This window comes from Suricata suricatta, chromosome 6, assembly GCF_006229205.1.
Source record: "Suricata suricatta isolate VVHF042 chromosome 6, meerkat_22Aug2017_6uvM2_HiC, whole genome shotgun sequence".
NCBI lineage: Eukaryota > Metazoa > Chordata > Mammalia > Carnivora > Herpestidae > Suricata > Suricata suricatta.
In genome coordinates, this window is record NC_043705.1 from 23,666,966 (window position 1) to 23,685,955 (window position 18,990).

The following is an 18,990-nucleotide window of genomic DNA, read 5'->3' on the forward strand; positions in this document are numbered from 1 at the left end:
CCCGCTGCGGCTGCAGGACGGGCGCGAGGTGCCTCACAGCTGCCGGCGCTACCGGCTCGCGGCGATGGCCAACTTCTCCGCGCTGGGGCTGGAGCCGGGGCGCGATGTGGATCTGGAGCAGCTGGAGCAGGAGAGCTGCCTGGATGGCTGGGAGTTCAGCCAGGACATCTACCTGTCCACCATCGTGACCGAGGTGGGTACCAGCCCTGGGACCGAGGACGTAGGGAGGATCTTCGCACCCCACCCCACAAGGTGCACGCTGGATGTTGTCACTCTCTCTTCCCCAGCACATTACACACCTCCAAGTGGGTATCCTCCAGTTATCGCTTTGAGAAGTGACTTCTGACCGGACCATGGCTCTCCCTGGAAGAGTGTCCTGCTCGCCGCCTATGTTAATGGCTACCTTGAAGAGGGAGCCAAGAAGGCCGTGGTGGCCCCTCATAGATACTCTAAGACCGTGAATAGTCAAAGACTTTGACTAGTTGGAGGTGGGGGTGTTGAGTAAAGTCAGAGCTTGGTCCGGGGCCGTCACCGCTTTTTCTCTAGCCTCATGGCATCTGTTCGGAGAAACTCTTTTCTTAAGAACTTTTAAAGCTAAAGGAAGCATCTGTTTAAATTGTTATGGTGCTCCTTTCTCCGGTTACTCTTTCCTCACTCACCCTCACCCCAAATGACAGTATAGTCATATCCCATCAGGGATTGTGTTCCTTTTACTCATGTTTAGTTACCAGACCCATGCATCTGAACATCCATTCAGGCTGACTTGTTCACCTGGAATGTTTTAGAGTATTCGAAGGCCATGTCGTTGGCCAGAGTTAGTTAAAGCATACAACTTTAGTTGATAGGAAATGCGGGGAGAGGGGGCTAGTTATTCCACAATCCCTTGGATTTTACTTTTTGGGTAGCTTTGTCTACCCCGGTGACCCTGTAATCATTAGAAATACATGTATGGCATCATGTTAATGGATGCTTGTAGATGTGCTTTGCATCTTATTTACATAAGTCCTTATCCCTAACTTCACAGGCATGTCTGTCACAGCCCTGGAAGCCAGTGGGAATTGTGAAAGCTGAGGCTGTCCCCACAGGGTGCTGGCAGAGGCCACCGAGGTGAAGCCATAGTTCATGACACAGGAGTCCCTGCAAATTCTGCTTCTGCTGTCCATGGGACAGGGGAGGCAGTGAATTCACGGGAAGCTCATGGCATCTCTTTGGATTTTACCATGACTTCTAGAGTCCCTTGGCTTACCCTAGTCATTTGCTCTTGCTTCACTGCCCCCATCGTGTCTTGGGCTGAGACTGGCGGTGGCACTGATGAGCTCCCAAAGGTCGGTTATAGTGGAAGGATCCTTGAGCTACATTGCTGCCAATGTCAGTCCTTCCTTTTTTGTATTTAGCCTATTTATTTAGCTGTCTTGGCAGTTTTGTAAGAGCTGTGTGCCCTTTTACCTACATATACATTGTCAGCGTTTGCAAGGAGGCAAGGTTAATACATTACTTAGCCCTTTGTTTTGGGATGCTGGAATGTCTGACTCTTAAGTCCAAGGCTGTTTGTTCCTCTTAGGGGAACAGTCACCCTGGAAGCTATTGCATTAACATTCTGATGGCTCCATTTTTCTAAGACCCATTTTTTTTCCCACCCGAACCTGGTCTGCCGACCACTGCAGCCAGTTCCATGTCTGCCAGATGTTTCAAGTCTGCTCTCGGCCCCAAATCATACATAGAGGTGTTTTTAAGTACATTGGTATTGAATTCCTACTTGTTTTTCAACAGAAGATGAAAACTGTAGATCTCCTGTCTAATTTTTTTTCCTTGTTGAAGTTGAAGTATGTACATGTAGTACTAAATGTTGTGGTAGATTTACCTCTTTGCATCTGTCTGACATGAGGCTGGATACAGACAGGTTATGGTAAATGGATTAATGAACAATTTAAGAAATGTTGTCTAATGTTTGAGAGCTAAAGAAGGAAAGGACAGTTTCATTCATAGAAGGGAAACTTGGAGGCGGTCAAAAAGCATTGACCAAAATATTTTAAAGAAAATATAACCTCCCAGCCCACAAACTGTGGCTTGCCCCTAAATGGATCTGTGACAAGGTGCTGGGATTGGCAGAAAGGAGGTGACACTATGTGGTGAGAGGGAATGTTTCAGGAATAGTTTGCTGGTCCCTGTGCTTCTAGGCTGGCCTCTTCCCCTGCCCCTCAGTCATTCCTGGGGAACTGGAGAATCAGCCACCACACTTTGCAGCGTTGCTCTAATCCCTGAGTGCTTCTTGGTCCAGGACTGCCCCCTTCTCTGAAACCTGGGTGATTTCTCAGGCTGCCTGGGCCACCTGCTTTTTGGTATCTCTCTAGCCCAGCTTATAGCCAGAAAGATTCTTTGAGAAACTTCTAGCTCTTCTGGCACCTATGAGTTAGGGTGTTTTCAGCTAAGACCTGGCAGTCATCTGTGTCTCCTTGCTTCTGGCCATTCTCTGCTTCTCTGAAGCCTCCTGCCTGCCCCAGCCCAAGGCAATACTTTGACTCACTTCTTGTTGTTCTGGAAAACCTCTTTCTCTGGGTTGGCTTTTCTGTCAGATACCAAGGGTCTTTGAAGGTAGGACAGCCCTCACTGTTATGTACAAGCCTGCCTGAAGGAAAAACCACATCAACCTCGGAGGCAGGGCTGGGCTGACCAGTGTGAAAAGACCTGGAGCTTGTACCTCACTGTTATGTCTTTACTGACATGTCTCACTCAAGGGAGAGTGACTGAGCAGACCCTCAGCCCTGCCTTTGGAGCTCATGGCAAGCCAAAGAAGTCACTTGCTGGGTCCCTGAGTGAGGTCCCTGACACACACAGTCTTAGCAGAACCATCTAGCCATGAGTGGTCAGATTGAGCCCCACTCTAGCTAGCTGAGAACTGACCCCCTGGGTCAAAGTTCTTAGAGCTGACAGGGAAAGGGGTGATGTAGGAGGGGGGGAGGGAAAGTAAGAAAGAAAAAAAAAATTCCAGAGATTGAAGTTCAAGGTTCATCTGGGCCATGAGCAGCCAAGCTTAAGGTCCAAGCCCAAAGAGTACTATGGTGTTGAAAGTTAACAGCTCTTTTATCCCTTCCCTCACTCATCTACGTACCAAATAGCCTCTCCTCTGTAGAGCACTGCCGGGCATTATAGAAGATATGGCAGCAAGTTCTTTGTCTCCTTGCCTTGACAGCCATGGGGCAAGGACATACCATGTACTGCAGCAGGAGACAGCATGAAATGTGTGTAGGAATACATGGCATTCAGTAACAGGTGGTGCTTGCCAGTGTGTCTGACCATCGATGCGGTCAGGCCGGGTACATCTCAGGAGGAGTTTCTGCCCTATGGGCACAGAGCCTATCTTTTTTCCCTTCCATCCAACTCACAGGTAAGAACATTTAGTCCCAGGGATCTACATCCTCTCTCTATTTCCCAAAACTGAGTAGCAGCTCTAATTATACAGTGCATACAAGAGACACAGTTCTCTCAAAAACATTAACAGCTTTGTTGAGGTGTAAGTAATAGAAAATAAATGGCACTAAGTACAGTGTGCAATTTGACAAGCTTTGAGAGAGAGAGAGAGAGAATCCATGGAGCCATCACCACTTAGAGAAGCACATTTCTGACCAGGAAGGATGGCAAGTCTAGACCCCTTGCCAGAGTGGCTCTTAGATTTTTTAGGCTGTGTCTGTTTTCAAAGCTCACCCAGCTGAGGGAATCACAGTGCTAGACTCCTGACCCGAACCTTAACCACACATTTAGTTCTAACACTGAGGCTTGTTATCATCAGCCAGTACAGCCCATACATGTACCAAGAGGACGCATCCGTGAGCTAGTCTGTAGCTGGTTTAGTCACGGCTGGGGAACCACGAGCTCAGGATAGGAATGCTAGATTCCTCCGTAAACACAAGTCTTGGGTATGTAGCCTGGACTCTATGGGCTTCTCATCCCATCTCTCCTGAAGAGAATGCCAGCTGCCAGCCAAATCCGGGAGCCCACTGCAATCCATCTGGTGGCTGACAGGTAAGGGAATGGGTTGGCTGGATAGGATCTAGACCATGGCTTCCCTTATGTTCATTTTTTGAGGCCTATTATCTTTCCTGACACTATTCATAGGCTCCCTGTGGCCAGTAGGAAGGAAGTGTCAACCCAAGTTTGCTTTTGGAGAGCCCAAAGCCAGGTCCTCAGGATTGTTACAAATCTTCAGTGGTAGATAAAGGGCCCAGTTACTCCAGGGAGTTACACACTTGCCCAGAGTAAGGACCGCTTGAACCAAGTGGTGGGGTTGAGGCTGCAGATAGCAGAGAGATGCTCTGGGAATGTATCCCAAGATGAGCATGACAGACACCTTGTCTGCTGCAGGCCATAGTCTGACCTGGTTTCAGGTAACACCTGGCCTTGTCAGCACAGAATTCCCTACAAGCCTGTATTGGGAGGCCTGACGTTGTCAAGGGAGGGGACTACTGCTCCAGAACTCACTGTAGAAGCCCCTGTGGATTTCCAGTCTCGCTCAGCTTTATCAGTCCCCAACAGTCATGCAAATCCTGTTGAGAAGCAGCTACTGACTTTTCAGGGTTTCATCTCCGTTGCAACAAAAGTAATGCATGCTGGCTGGGAATAGATCCTATCATAGTCAGGAGCCATGGTAGCCATAATCTGGCCCCTGAAGCTCTGTCTAAAACCAAAGAGCCAGAGGCCGGTACTGCATCACCAAGTTCCCCAGTTCTCACCCCCCGGTTACTCCCATCCTGAATGTAGCTGCCATGTTTTTATGGGGGCTGCCTCGGGAGCTCTCACCCTCCTAGAAGAGACACGGTATCTAGGTACTAGCACCACTGACACTGCAGGGGCAGGAGGGCTGCTGTATAGCCTGAGTATTCAGATCATGACCTGAACTGAAGTGAGATGCTTAACCAACCGAGCCACTCGGGCACCCCTGGACTTCCTCTAGATTGGAGTTTCCCTGCCTCTTCCTTCCTCCACACCATTCTCAGCCCATCCAAGGTGCATGCTTATTCCAGAGTGGAGACACAGCTGTGCGGCGGAGTGGCCCTTGCCATTAGCTTTGGGAGTTCTTCATGGACAGCCTCCCACCATTCTGAGGTGCCCGGAGGCTATGTGCATGCACTGCCCAGTGGGGCAGGGAAGCAGATTTGTTTTTCCCCCTGTCACTTGCCTGGAAGAAATGCTTTCTTGGAAGCTGCAAAATCCCTCTCCCTTTATTACTACAGAGCCAGCAGCCTGGCACTAGGCAGGCAAGGGTCTGCATTCCTGGAGGGCAGCCTTCTTGGTGATTACTAAGCACCATCTTTCTCTGTTCTGGGAAACATTTTTCTGGGAACCGCTAAGCTTCTTGTTTTGGCTTTTCTTCTTTTTGGTTCCTTGTTAGGCTGGGGCAGCCCAGCAAATCAATGTTTGGCTGCTTCCCCATGCCTGCAGATCTCTTTTTGTGGTAACTATAGATGGAGCTACACACTGGGAGCTGGGAAGCTCAAGCACAGCAAGCCTGTTGCCTACCCCAACCCCTGATTTACACATGGGGAAATTAAGGCACAATGAGGGGGGAAAATCTTGTCTGACATTGGATAACCACTTAACAGTAGAGCAGAAGCTCAACCCAGTTTCTTGACTCCCAGCTCAGAGCTCTTGGCGGTAATTTTGGCCTAGTGTTTTTGGCAGAGCATTAGGGATCCTAGCTGTAAATGTCACGTGAGGGTCCCAGGGCTCACTGGCCCAGAGTGGGGGCCTGGGTCCAGCTGCAAGAACAGATCCACATGATGCATCCCAGGTCCTTTGGCCTCAGTCGTTTGCTGGATAGCTTGACTCTTAGAGCCCCAGAGCCCTGCTCTAGACCCATTTGTGTGCAATTCCTCCCAATGGCCTGAACCCCACTGAAAGGGTACCCTGACACATCTACAGATTCTTAGAAGTGACCATGAAAGCCCTTGCCTTCTCCTGGATTGACACAAGGGCACAGTACCAGCTCCCTACCTACCCCCCTCCTCAAATTGGTAGCAAAACAATGGAGCTGAAAGCCATGAAAAACAGGACGGGAGGGGCCCGCTCTCCCTGTGAGGGGGAACCTCCTCTCTGCTTCGCTGTCCACGCGAGCCTTTGCATGCCTGAATGAGCTCACACACCTGTGCAGTAATGGAAACAGTGCCTGCGGGGATGCAGAATAGTCTCGTTTCATTTAACAAGAAGGCTTACATTTAAAACATTCAACAAAAGGAGTGAGTAATACATCCCTTTGCTCCCTTACAGTGGAACCTGGTGTGTGAGGACGACTGGAAGGCCCCACTCACCATCTCCTTGTTTTTCGTGGGTGTGCTGGTGGGCTCCTTCGTTTCGGGGCAGCTCTCAGACAGGTAAGGTGGGTGTCTATGTCCTGCAGCCGCAGGGGACCATGGGACCGAGCAAGGAGCATGTATGTTCCTGGCCCTTGACTTCTGATGATAGTGTCTCAACCCAGGGCCATGTGTTTTAAAAGAAGAGGAAGCAGTGTTTATAGCATAGACTTCATACCAAGTAAAGAGCCAACAATCTCCTCTCTCTAATTCTTGCTGAGCAGAACAATCTGAGCCAAGTGTATCCATGATCCCACTGACCAGGAAATAGGCCATAATTCACTTCTTGTACCAGCCTAGCTGGCCTTCCCCAGGTGACTCTTTCATGTCCCTGAGCTTTGGAGAGGTAGACAGCACGCACACATACAGATAAACTTTTTGTAGATCTTAAGGCCCACAATGAATGACCACCTCTGTATTTCCTGAACCGTCATTCTTTCTGCCTGGTGAGAGGAGATCTCACTAGCCGGTAGTAGCGTAACAGGCAGAAATCTTGTGTTTACACAGATGGTTCCTCTTAGCTAAGCACCTTTGAGTATGTTACCTACGTCACCACAAGCAGGAAATGTGCTGTTTTGGCCTATAAGCAGCTTATTTGTGTAATTCCAAGGTTTTAAACTCAAGTTCCATTCATGGTTAGGGAGTTCATCTACTCTTGAAATTATGTGCAAAATTTTAGAGATTGTATATGAGCATCATTTTCTGGAGGAAGGCCCACAGTTTCCATGGCATTCTCAGAGGGATCCATGACATCCGGTCTTCTTACCCCAGGGCTCCAGCATCTGTTGGAGAAGCCTATGGTGAGAATACCCTTCACCAAGGGTCTTGGCTGTACTGGATCACCCAGTGGAGTCCCAACATTCTCCTAGCTGGTTGGGGTCTAATAGAGAGGATCAGGATGAGAATGTCCTCCTATCTTAAGAACAAAGTCAGGGGTGCCTGGGTGGCTCAGTCTGTTAAGTGTCCCACTTCGGCTCAGGTTATGATCTCATGTTTTGTGTGTTTGAGCCCCACATTGGGCTTTGTGCTGACAGCTCAGAGCCTGGATCCTGCTTCGGATTCTGTGTCTCCCTCTCTCTGCCCCTCCCCTGCTCATGCTCTGTCTCTTTTTGTCTCAAAAATAAATAAACCTTAATAAATCTTTTTTTCAAAGAACAAAACCATATTATCTCATAGCACAGACTCAGGGTGATATTCTGGCACATTTAGATTATTGTCTTTACCTGAGAATCCTTTCTTCCTGAGAAATATATGCATTTCTCACTAGATTTGTGTTTCTCACGTGTCATCTAGCCATTAGAAAAGGGATAGGGGTGCCTGGGTGGCTTAGTCGGTTAAGCATCCGAGTCTTGGTTTCGGCTCAGGTCATGATCTAAGTGTTTTTGAGTTCAAGCCCCACCTCAGGCTTCGTGCTGACAGTGAAGAGTCTGTTTGGGATTCTCTTTCTCTCTCTCTCTCTCTCTGTCCCTCCGCCGCTTGTTCTCTCTCTCTCTCTCTCTCTCTCTCAAAAATAAATAAATAAACTTTAAAAAAAGTTTAGAAAAGGGTCAAATTTCTACAGACACCAGTGAGCATTAAAGAGTCAAGTAGGCCATGACCACTGATTGACAGTTTTAGATGCTACACTTGATCTAAGCCAAAAGGCCGAGAAGCGATTGACAGTTTTAGATGAGCCTGAGACATTTGCTTTTTTGGAGGAAAGATCTTGCTTCCCTAGACTTTAATCTAGCAGCAAGCGTCACTTGATGACTTATACTTACCTAACAAACACATAGCACCTAAGATATGTTAGACACTCTTATAAGCACTGTATAAATATAAAATAAAGAAGAAATAATTTCATCATAACCCTATGAAGTAGGAAGTATTCTTACTCTTATTTTCACAAGCAGGGAAAATGAAACCCCGAAGAGTTAAGTCACTTGTACGGTCACAAAGCCAGCAAGTGGCAGAGCTCAGATTTGGGCCCAAAGAGCCTTGATGCTCTATTTTGTGTGGACTCCTGTTCTCGGGCCCTGCTCTTCCAGAACCTGCCTTCTAGCAAGGCAGAATGTACTAAACGGTTGATCGTTTAGGACAAGTAACAAGGCGTACTTGTTCTTCGTGGTGTGAGTGATACAGAGAAGCAGTACAGGAAGCTCAGGGAGGGTCTGACAGAGGAGGCCAGGAGAAGCTACCCCAGGAGGTGACAATGTGCTGGGAGTTGAAAGGTGAGTAGAAACTGGCCAGTGATAAAGGGATAGAGAGAGGAAAGAGCATTCTGGGCACAGAGAGCAGTACTAAAACCTAGACTCAAGAAGAGACGGCAACTTTAGGAACTGAGGAAAAAGTCCTCTGTGGCAGATGTGTGGAGAGGGTATGAAGAGGAAGCAATGAACCATGGAGGCCCAAGCAGAGATCAGGTCATGCTTAGCTGACGAACAAGGGTTGGGCTTTAGTCACAGAGTAGTGGAGAGCTATTGAGAGTTTTGTAAAAACACGAGTGTCGTGTAATCGGGTTTGTATTTTTAACAATTATCTGATAACTGCAGAGGAAAGATTGGAAGGGAAAAAGAGGGGTTGTGGAGAGACCAACTAAGTCTGTCACAGTATTTATGTGGGAGCTGATGGCTTGGACTAGGCTGATGGTGGTAGAAATGGAGAAGAGAGGTAGGAGGTCCAACTAACAACCCTTGGCTGTGTGTTGGATGCTGGAAATGAGGGAAGATTTTGGGCCTGCACAACAGAGCCCTAGTCCGAGACGAAGGACTCTGGAAGAGGACCATGTCTATTGGAGAAGATGTGGAGCTCAGTTTGGGTGTTCTGAATCTGGGGTGACTGGAAGAGGCCTGAGTGGATGGACTGAGCCTGCAGTCAGCTGAGTGGCTATGGAGTTCCATGAGAGGTTTGGGCTGGAGAAACACGTTTGTGAATTGTCAGCTCCATAGAGCCCTCAGCAAAGCCTCCAAGTGTGGAGGAGACTCTGTGGGAAGAGTGTAGAGAGAAAGGGCTGCCCAGGACCGGGCTTTGAGACCTTCCAAGTGGGCTGGTTGGTGGGGAATCTGCTCTCACAGGGTTGAGTGGCAGCCGAGATAGGAATTTCCTTGATGTGAAAATCAAGGAGGAGGTACCCCAAGTTGAAAGTTGAAACTCAGTGCATTTTTCTGGGTCAACTGTGTCATGGGTTAAGTAGATCTTAGTGGGCTAGTCCGAGAACCTGATTACCAGGAACACCACGGATACCCGAGGAGAGTGTTCAAGTTCCACAGATCTGATCCCACGCAAACAGTAGAAGTAAAGTTAATGAGTACATTGAGGACCACCTTAGTCTTCTGAAGGGCAAGTGCAGTGTTTTAAAAACCAGAAAAACTTGTCAGCAGACTTCTGTTAAGTAGGGTCATCTACGTCAAATAAATGAAGCTGCTAGAAGTGTGGCTGTTGTAGGTGCAGCCCTGCCTTCCACTCCCAGGACAGCCTCTCAAGCTCGTCTGCACTCCCATGGGGGGCACCAGGCTCTGTGGGATGGGCGGTTTCCGATCTCATTACTCCCAAGCAAGCTGGCTCAAAAACCTAGGCCAAAGAAGTGACCTCAGAGCAGTAGGTTCATGCCCTCAACTTGTCTAGGTATCAACAATAACTTTTTGTGTTGGGCAAAGGTTTAGTCTCCTTTTTGGCACGTAATAAGCTTGAAATTCGAGAGCAGTTAAAATCATCCTGGGTCGTCACAGCATTTTACCTAAAGATATCCGGTTACCTTTGTGTGCGTGAATTACAAGAGGGCGTAGTCCTGGGAAGAGATGGACAAATATTTCCTGGTTTTCTAATATATCTGTGGTTGACGTTTTGTCGACAGGCTTTGAAAGCGAGCATTTCTGATCCCAGCCCTGGACCTCCAAGGACTGGTGCTATGTAAGGATTCCCTGGGTCTTTCTCTTCCCTACCATCCCAGGGAGCCCAGGGGAAGGGAAGGCTTGGGTAAAGGTCATCCCTGTCTCCCTCTAGGAAGGGACTGTCTCTTGGTTGGTGTGTAGGATACTCTTGTGAGGGAACAATGCATAGGGAGGTGGTCTCCTTCCAGACCAAAGTTTCTCACCCTTGGCACTATTGACATTTTGAGCCAGAAGATTCTGTGTTGTGGGAGACTATCCTGGCATTTTAGGATGTTTAGAATGTCTCTGGCCTCTACCTACTGGATGCCATAGCACCAAAAACAGATATGAAGAGAGAAGCACCAAATTCTTTAACATGACACCAAGGCCTTGTGAAGTTTGGTTCCCCCACCCCCAACCCCGGCAGTCTTCTGTTGAACAGCTGACGCCACTCACGCTGGCTGCACATGTCCTCCTGTCCCCTCCAGCCACACTTGTGTATGCTCTTCTCTGTGTTCCTCAAACATCCCTGTGACCTCCTTGACCTTGAAGGCTAACTCAGTGTCCCTGATACATATTACCCTGGTTCCTTGTGCCTTTTCTCCATTGCACCAATCAGAAATTGGTAAATAAGAGGTGTTATCATCTGATTAATGTTGGTCTCCTCCACTATACTGTGAATGCTTGGTCCCTTTTGCCTGCTTCCCTTGTCAATAATAACTTCTTTGGGCCTCATTTCACTGTCCCATCATCAGGGAACCCTTCCCTGAATGTCCATGTTCCCAACCCTGATTCCCAGCCCAGGGTTCTTTCCTTTGTTGTATCCTTTGTGAACCTGGGTACTTATCTTTCAGTGCACTTGTGTCTGTGTGTAATTGCACTTTCTGTACTGTGCTTGTTTGATTAGAACATGATTACTGTCTGTCTCATCAGCCATAGACTATAAGTCCCTTAAGGGTAGAAACAAGAATTTTTTTTTTTTTATGATTCAGATGTATCCCTAGTGCATAGTATATAGTTGAGGTTCAAATAAACATTCATTGAATGAAAATGGGTATCAGCCAGCCCCAGCCAGACTCCAGCTGAACGTGCTAGGTTGATTGAAATATGTTGACTTATTCCTCTCTGACTGTGATACTATCTTTAAAACAGAACAACCCCTCCAAAAAACATTTTAAAAAATGTTTTTCTTTTTTTTTTAATGTTTTCTATTTATTTTTGAGAGAGAGAGACAGTGTGAGCAAGGAAGGGGCAGAGACACATACACACACACACACACACACACACACAGAATCTGAAACAGGCTCCAGGTTCTGAGCTGTCAGCATAGAGCCTGACACAGGGCTCGAACTCATGAACTGTGAGATCATGACCTGAGCTGGAATCAGACATTCAACTGATTAAGCCACCCAGGTGCCCCTAAAAAAAAATTTTTTTTTAATGAATATAGATAGAGAAAACCACATAGAACAAGTCTGTGGTAGTTTAATGAATTATTCCAGGGAAATAACCTGGTAACTACCACCAAGGAGCCCCTGTGTACGTGTCCCATCTCAAGTGCAATAACAGCCTCCCTCTGCCATAAGTAACCACCAGCCAGACTTTTATAGGAATCACTTCCTTGTGGGATTTTTGTAGTTTTATCCTCCCGATGTGCATCCTTAAACACAACTCTAGTCTTGCCCACTTAAAAAGTTTTTGACACGTCTTTTAGTTTACTTTGATTAGGGATTCTGCCTCCATTCTTTGCTTTTACCGTACATTTTATTTCTTGCACCCTGGGTTGTTCCTCTGTAGACTTTTCCAGTCTGAATTTTGCTGATTGCATACTCAGAGTGCAGTTCAGCATACTACTCTTTTCTCTGCATTTCCTGCAAATTGGTAGTTGGATCTAGAGACTTGATCAGATTTGGGCTCATACCCTTTAGTGAGACTAGAAATCATTCATGCAGTATTCAGTTATCTCTTCATGAAAAGATTGTTAGCAGTCACTAAAACATAATACCCAAATCCGTTCATTTATTAAAGATTATACAGTGGTGATATTCTAATTTTATCACTTCTTTTCCATTTAATAGTTGGAATACTTTCATAAAATGATATTTCCCCTCACCTGTTATTGGTTTCTGTTGACATTCTTTGGGTATGTGACACATGTTTCTTTTCCTTTATTTAACAGTCTTCATTTAAATGACTAGTTTCTCCATCATCCTCCAAAGTAAACCACTTCTGTTTTTAGAAACTACATTCTGAATGTATGGGTGTAAGCATAATGGATGCCTTTCAATCATTATCATAATTCTGGCACTGCGCTGGGGGCAGTCCTGGTGCCTGGGCTGCACATTGGTCATGGGGAGTGGGGAGGGCAGTTAACAGCACAGGCTCTGGAGACCAGGACTGTCCCTGTACTGCACCCTGGCAGCACTCCCTGGAGAGCTCTGGGGGAAGCCCGTCTTGGTGGAGCCCATCTCTGCCACCTCCTCCCAGCTGGATCTCTGTCACTCTCTTCCCAGGTTTGGTCGGAAGAACGTACTATTTGTGACCATGGGCATGCAGACGGGCTTCAGCTTCCTACAGATCTTCTCAAAGAACTTTGAGATGTTTGCTGTGCTGTTTGTCCTTGTGGGCATGGGCCAGATCTCCAACTATGTGGCAGCATTTGTCCTGGGTATGGCCATCAAGTTGGAGTTGAGTACTTGATCCTGTGTTTCACCGTCATCCCACCACCCACTCTCTGGAGACAGCTGTGATGTCCCTCAAGGGGAAGTGGTCTCTAGCAACCAATCAGCACTGCCTGGTGAACCTAGTCCTGTAGGCAGTGAAATTGAGTCTCCTAAGTGCCCAGCCTTGAGTCCCCAGGAGCACAGTAGCCTGAATGCTGAATTCCAGTTCTTTTCTGGTCTCTGAGATGTGGACCTTGGCCTCATTAGTATTCAATAGCCATTTTACTAGAACTTATCCAAGATCATCCTTTAAAAATAAGAGCCTTCCCAGAGCTGAGGTTGCTAAGGAAAGATGGAGGCATGATGTGAGGAGCAAGGGCCATGAATAGCAGGCTTGCCAAGGAAGAAAACTGCCTCTTCTGTAAAGCACTGTGTCCAGTGAAACTGACTGGAAAGAACAAATTGATGTGAATGGACTTTAGTCTCGTGATGTTTAGGGTTCTAATTCCAAGAAAACACCGTGGTACTTTGGCCTCTTCTCACTGAATGTCGCCAGTCTCACTGTTTGGAGGAATCTGACTCCAGCTTACTGGTTTTTGAGTTGCTTGGGTTGTATGCTGAAAGGATTATTTCTTTCTCTTCATGCCCAGTGCAGTAATCTTTTCTTAAAAATGTTTCCTTTAAGCCCCCATGTGCATCCTTCATAGTAACTTCCCCTTTAATAAATTCTTCCTCACATGAGGATTACGTTTTGAGACCTCACGTGGCATCTTTAGTATACAATTCGGGGAAGTGATAAAAATCTTCAAGGTAGAACTGTCCTTGAGGAGCCTAAGAGGCTACAGTGGGGCACCCCCATTGGGGGGTCAGACCACCCAGGGTTCAGAATCCCACCCTTCCCTGGGGCGTGGCTGCTTTCATTTCTGTTGAAGATTACATAAGAAGATTAATAAGGAAATAACCTAAATTAAAGTGCTAACATGACTCCTCCCTTGTTTTGAACAGGAACAGAAATCCTTGGCAAGTCGGTTCGTATTATATTCTCCACGTTAGGAGTGTGCATATTTTACGCGTTTGGCTACATGCTGCTGCCACTGTTTGCTTACTTCATCAGAGACTGGCGGATGCTGCTGCTGGCGCTGACGGTGCCGGGGGTGCTGTGTGCAGCGCTCTGGTGGTGAGAGTCGCCGGTGCCCAGGGGTGCCCATCGCAGGATGTCTTCTGTCCAGCCTTCACTAGGGGGCAGCAGCAAGCCACAGATCCCTATTTGGGCTCCCAGAGACAGGAAGTATAAATTAGTTGTAAGTTGTTTCAGAATGTGTTTTCCATACTCGGAAAAGCCAAAAAGGAACAGAGGAAAATCCCCCCAAATCAGCAGACTTGTCCTCAGCCCAGTGCTGGGTTTATTGAAGCGCAAGGTGAGGAAGAAGTTGCAGCCGGGAGGTGATGGGGTCTAGCATGACCTTCAGGAAGTTATCAGACTGACAAGGCTGCCGAGGCCCTGGTTCCGGCTGTGTGTTGCTGAGGCCTTACACCATAGGCACTAGGAGAAGAGGGAGAGCACTGGAAGTGAGAGCTCTCTGGGTAGCTAGACGGAGGAAGCCAGCCTCCACCTGGGCTTCCAAGATAGAGGACTTGGACCGGCAGAGAGGATGCCATCCATACCAAAAGGGGGAACACAGCAGAGGGGCTGAGGCAGGAGTTGCCCCTTGCACCTGGGGTTGGTGAGATCACTGCTCCCCTCAGAGCAGAGAGCTTTTCAGAGCATAGTGGGAGAGGACACAGAGCACAGCAGGGGTCCTGGTCATGACCAAAGGGTACAAGACATCTGGTGAGGTAGAAAATAAGATCCACAAAGTCTTAAAGTCCCAGGTGCTCTGATAAACGTAGGTAGAGGGTCTAACAAGTCACTTGGATGGAGCAGGGGCGGGAAGTGAGGAAAAACCAAAGGCTAAGAGGCCAGTGCAGAAGCTTCTGTGGATACTGGGCACAAGCAGATAAGTCCAGCCTGACAAGAGCCTGGGCTGGACCAGGCCCAGGACTGAAGCCAGGCTTCAGGAGCCTATCTTGTGCCTTTCTGCTCAGTGGCCAGCAGGTGGCACCACCATCCTTTAGCAATGGAGGTGGCCAGCCCAAGAAGGAATCCCATCCTGGTGTGCAGGCCCCTCCAAATTTTGTGCACTCTTGAGGGTACTCAAAAGCTCACACTTCAGGGCACTAGTGGATATAGTATCAACTATCTCTTTGCTTCAGACATCCCCCAAAAGCAAACTTTTGGTTCCCCAAAACCCCATTTCCCACTTCCACTTAGGCTGCACCTGACGTGTTGGGCAGGACCAACTCAGTGAAATTACTGCTTATACTTCCAGGTTCATCCCTGAGTCCCCCCGATGGCTCATCTCACAGGGACGATTTGAAGAGGCAGAGGTGATCATCCGCAGGGCTGCCAAAATCAATGGGATTGTTGCACCCTCAACTATCTTTGACTCAAGTGAGGTAAGTACCATGAGGGAGCTGGGCGGAGGGTCTCCATGGCCATGATTTTAGGCCAGCACCACTCAGGAGCCCAGCCCTCTCTCTACCCAAGTCCCAGCTGCCCCCCAGCAGGCCCTGTTCAAAGTCACATGGTGAGAAGAAGGCACCGATTGTCCAAATCCCTTCACCTTCACCTTTGGTTGTCATACTTCATGTAATTCTCTTCTAGGCATTCATGTAGTTAAACCATTAATTTAAATAATAAACCCTCTAAGTAATAGGCCTTTCCTGAAGTTGGCATTGTGGGAAATCATGGTTTCTCGTGTCTTATATAGCTTCTCATCTTAAAAAAAATAGTACATAAAATGTGGAGCAAAAGTAGATTTGGAGTTAGGAATGTCCAGTGTCCCTCCACCTGCCCATCGTCAGTTGTTGCATATCATCTCGGAGCCAGCTCCTTTTTGATATCTGCCTCTTCCCCCTATACCACCCCTCTTGCAAACCCTCTTCTCATGTGCCATGAGTAATTTCCTGGCTCTGCCTTATTCCTGAGTCTTGATTCTCCCTCCTGTTCCCTCTCCTTCCTCTGTCTACAACAGGCAGTTTTCCTTAGTCTCATGACTACCACAGAGGTTAGAAGTGGTAATTGCTGGCTGATGGGGTCCTGGAATGTGTCTCTGATCCGATGGCAAGACAAGGCTGTGAGAACAGCCACCAGCAGTCATGGCTGAAGTGTGTGCAGAAGGAACGTGAGAAACACTCAGGACTCGGGTGCAGACCAGGGCTTAGGAAAGGGAGACCAGTTATTACAGGCATCAGAGAGGCTGCTGGCCACCGACAGCCCTGCTGGCTCCCAGTTCAGTGCTGGCCCAGGGACAGCTCCCACCCAGCACGTCCTGGAAGGGGCTCTCACACACAGATGTCTGGGCGGGGGTAGATGGCAGGGAGGGCTTTTCAGTGAGGGGTCAGTCTGGGTGAACCCATCAGCCCCACTAGCATCTTTGAGGAAATGAGGCTATTTGAGGGGGGCCATTAAAGTCAAAAGTTGACCTTTCGTTGAACTGCTAACTCGAGAAAAACAAACTCCAAAGCTGGGTTTGCTTAAGAAAGCAACATCAGTGTGTTTAGACGTGTGGTTTATGAATGTTCTCGGCTGTGCCAAATTTCATAGGAAGTTACTCTGGGTGAAGCTGAGGTCAATTTTCCTGTTTTTCTATCTGAAATTTTGTGCCTTGGAAGTAGACCAGTAACTACATGGTATAAGGACTCAAAACATCAATTCTTTTAAAATATCAGATCAATAAACTGCATAGCCAGTTTTTCTCTCTGACCCAGAGGGCAGGGAGCCAGCCTCGGGAGGGAATGCTCTGGAGGCCTCCCTGGAATGTGGCCGCCTATGGAGGCTGGGGATGGAGCAGAGAGGGAGCTGTCAGCCTGGTCCTCTGCCTTGGCTGCGTCCCCTGAGGGACTGGTCACCTGCTTTTCCTTATTCTTGTTCACGAATGTGTTATTAATAAGGTCTGGGGAAGCCTTCCGCAGCAGCGTAAGATACTCACCACACTGCTTCTTTTCAAGAAAAAAGCATAAAACATGGCGGCCTGCCAGCTTGGTGCTGCAGAAAGCTAAGATGCTAGAGTTCAGGTATGTTTTTGAATATCTGAGTCTCCAGCCTCTCTGTCCCATACCCTCATCATATCATTCCTGCAGCTACAAGACCTGAGTTCCAAGAAACAACAGTCCCACAGCATTCTGGATCTGCTTCGAACCCGGAATATCCGAATGGTCACCGTCATGTCCATAATTCTGTGGTGCGTAAGTGAGACCTACCTGAAGATTCCTGATATGGCCTCTGGCAGTGGCTGCCAGGCCTCTCATTTGCAGATGTGTGTCTCAGACCAAAATTGAAAGCCTGCGTCATCAGAAAGTGTAAGGGATCTGCCCTGCAATGAAAGAAGGGGGCATTTCACAATTTTTAGCTTGATGGACTCTGAGAAAAGGAGAATGTAATCTGTTGTGGGGGCTTTTTGGTAAGCTGTGGGGACTTTGGGGAAACCCTCCAGGTCCTGAGGCAGATCCTTGATCACTGTGGGCCCTAGTTTGTTTCTGTCCCCGCACCTCAGACAGCAGCTGAAGAGGACAGGGGAGGCCTTTAAGAAGGAGCTAAGTGAAAATGTTATGTCCATCCTATTACAGAGACTGCTGAGTACTGTCTGGAATTATGGAAGCAGGACATCCTCCCTCTGGGATGTTCACAGATTGTTCTGGAGGCAGGGCCATGGCCGAGATGTCCTCAGGCTCCTTCTACTGAGGCATTTCACCAAGTGCCTGAGGAGTGCATTTGTGAGTTACCAGAGCAGGGGGCGCAGCCCAGTGCTTCGGGAGCATTGGCTCAGGGGCCAGACCCTCGGGGTTATAGAACGAACACCTGAGCCTGCTGGGTGAGAACGGCAGACTTTTTCTCAGTGTCCTTTATTACTAGAGCCATCAGCTTTGGGGCAGCCAGCTGTTTGGCTCCCTAGGGGATACTGTGAGTCACTCACTTCCAAGGAATTGCCCAGGACCCCTCAGGGCAGTGCACCACACCCGAGTTTGCTTCAGATAGGACCTGCCTTCAGCCTACACCACAGATTTGCCAGCCTGCAATGAGTCACATAGTCTGTGCTTTGCCCAGGTGCTCCTCCAGCTCTGGATTTCCCAGGGACTCCTGGACACTTCCTTTTTCCTGATTGTCCTAGCTGTGGTTTCAACATGCAGATGAGTCGAAACATCTTAATGCCTAAAGGTCTGGTTTGCCAGAGTGCTGGCCATCAGTGGAGGGAATGCCTGCCGGGGCCTGGGACACTGGGAAGCTTGCAGAATGAGAGATGATGTGGCCCTGCCATGTGAGCTCCTCTGCTTGTCCTCAAGTGCAGTGGGGCTGCCGTCAGCCGCCCCTGCCCAGCCTCCTCCGGCCTGGGAGCCGCAGACAGAGGCTCTGCTACGGGGTCTTTCTTCAAATGTTTGACCTAATGATTGTTTTTATCTTATCCCTCCAGTCCTGTCACACCTTACTTTACACCAGCCTCTTTTCTCATCCTCTCCCTCCTTCTGCAGTTGCTGGATTTGGGGGCGGGGTCAGAGCTGCAGGGAAGTAGCTTTTGTGAGTACTTTGCTTAGGGTTTTTAAAGCTGAAAAGCACGTTGGAGGTGGTTTTTGTTTTTTGGGGTTTTTTTCCACCAACAAAGTAAATCTACCTGAATTATATAAGCCTTCTTGCTGGGACTCTTTCTGTTTAGAAGGCTCTGAAATTGCTATGGCCCAGGGTTAACGTGGGGCTAGGAGGAAATTATCTTTTGTTCCAAGAAGTAAGACTCAGGGTTGAATCTGCTGGCCTCCTGGCAAGGATAGTTTTGAATTTCCTGCACTAAGTGTACTTTCCAAGTTGTTGAGGTTGGGAGGCACATGGGCACTGCTTCTCCAGCTTTCTCCCGCACTCTGTTCCAGGATGACCATCTCAGTGGGCTATTTTGGGCTGTCCCTTGACACTCCAAACTTGCACGGGGATGTCTACGTGAACTGCTTCCTGTCAGCTGTGGTCGAAGTCCCTGCGTACGTGCTGGCCTGGCTGCTGCTGCAGCACGTGCCCCGGCGCTACTCCATGGCCACGGCCCTCTTCCTGGG

General features: G+C 48.3%; 1 protein-coding gene and 1 pseudogene across 1 annotated transcript in view; one reads left to right on the top strand and one right to left on the bottom strand.

Annotated features, from left to right (window-relative positions):
* Position 1: 1 nt before the first annotated feature.
* SLC22A5 (solute carrier family 22 member 5) overlaps positions 2-18,990 on the top strand; it is a gene marked incomplete at its 5' end in the record, with an annotated part of 23,718 nt that continues 4,729 nt past the window's right edge. The window contains 7 exons of the mRNA XM_029941166.1: positions 2-193; positions 6,262-6,365; positions 12,706-12,860; positions 13,861-14,032; positions 15,225-15,351; positions 17,038-17,138; positions 18,814-18,990. The exon at positions 18,814-18,990 is cut by the window's right edge and continues 2 nt beyond it. Of these exons, the coding sequence (XP_029797026.1) occupies positions 2-193; positions 6,262-6,365; positions 12,706-12,860; positions 13,861-14,032; positions 15,225-15,351; positions 17,038-17,138; positions 18,814-18,990 (1,028 nt within the window). The remainder of the gene's footprint in view (positions 194-6,261; positions 6,366-12,705; positions 12,861-13,860; positions 14,033-15,224; positions 15,352-17,037; positions 17,139-18,813) is intronic.
* Positions 7,837-8,000, bottom strand: LOC115295009 (annotated as a pseudogene).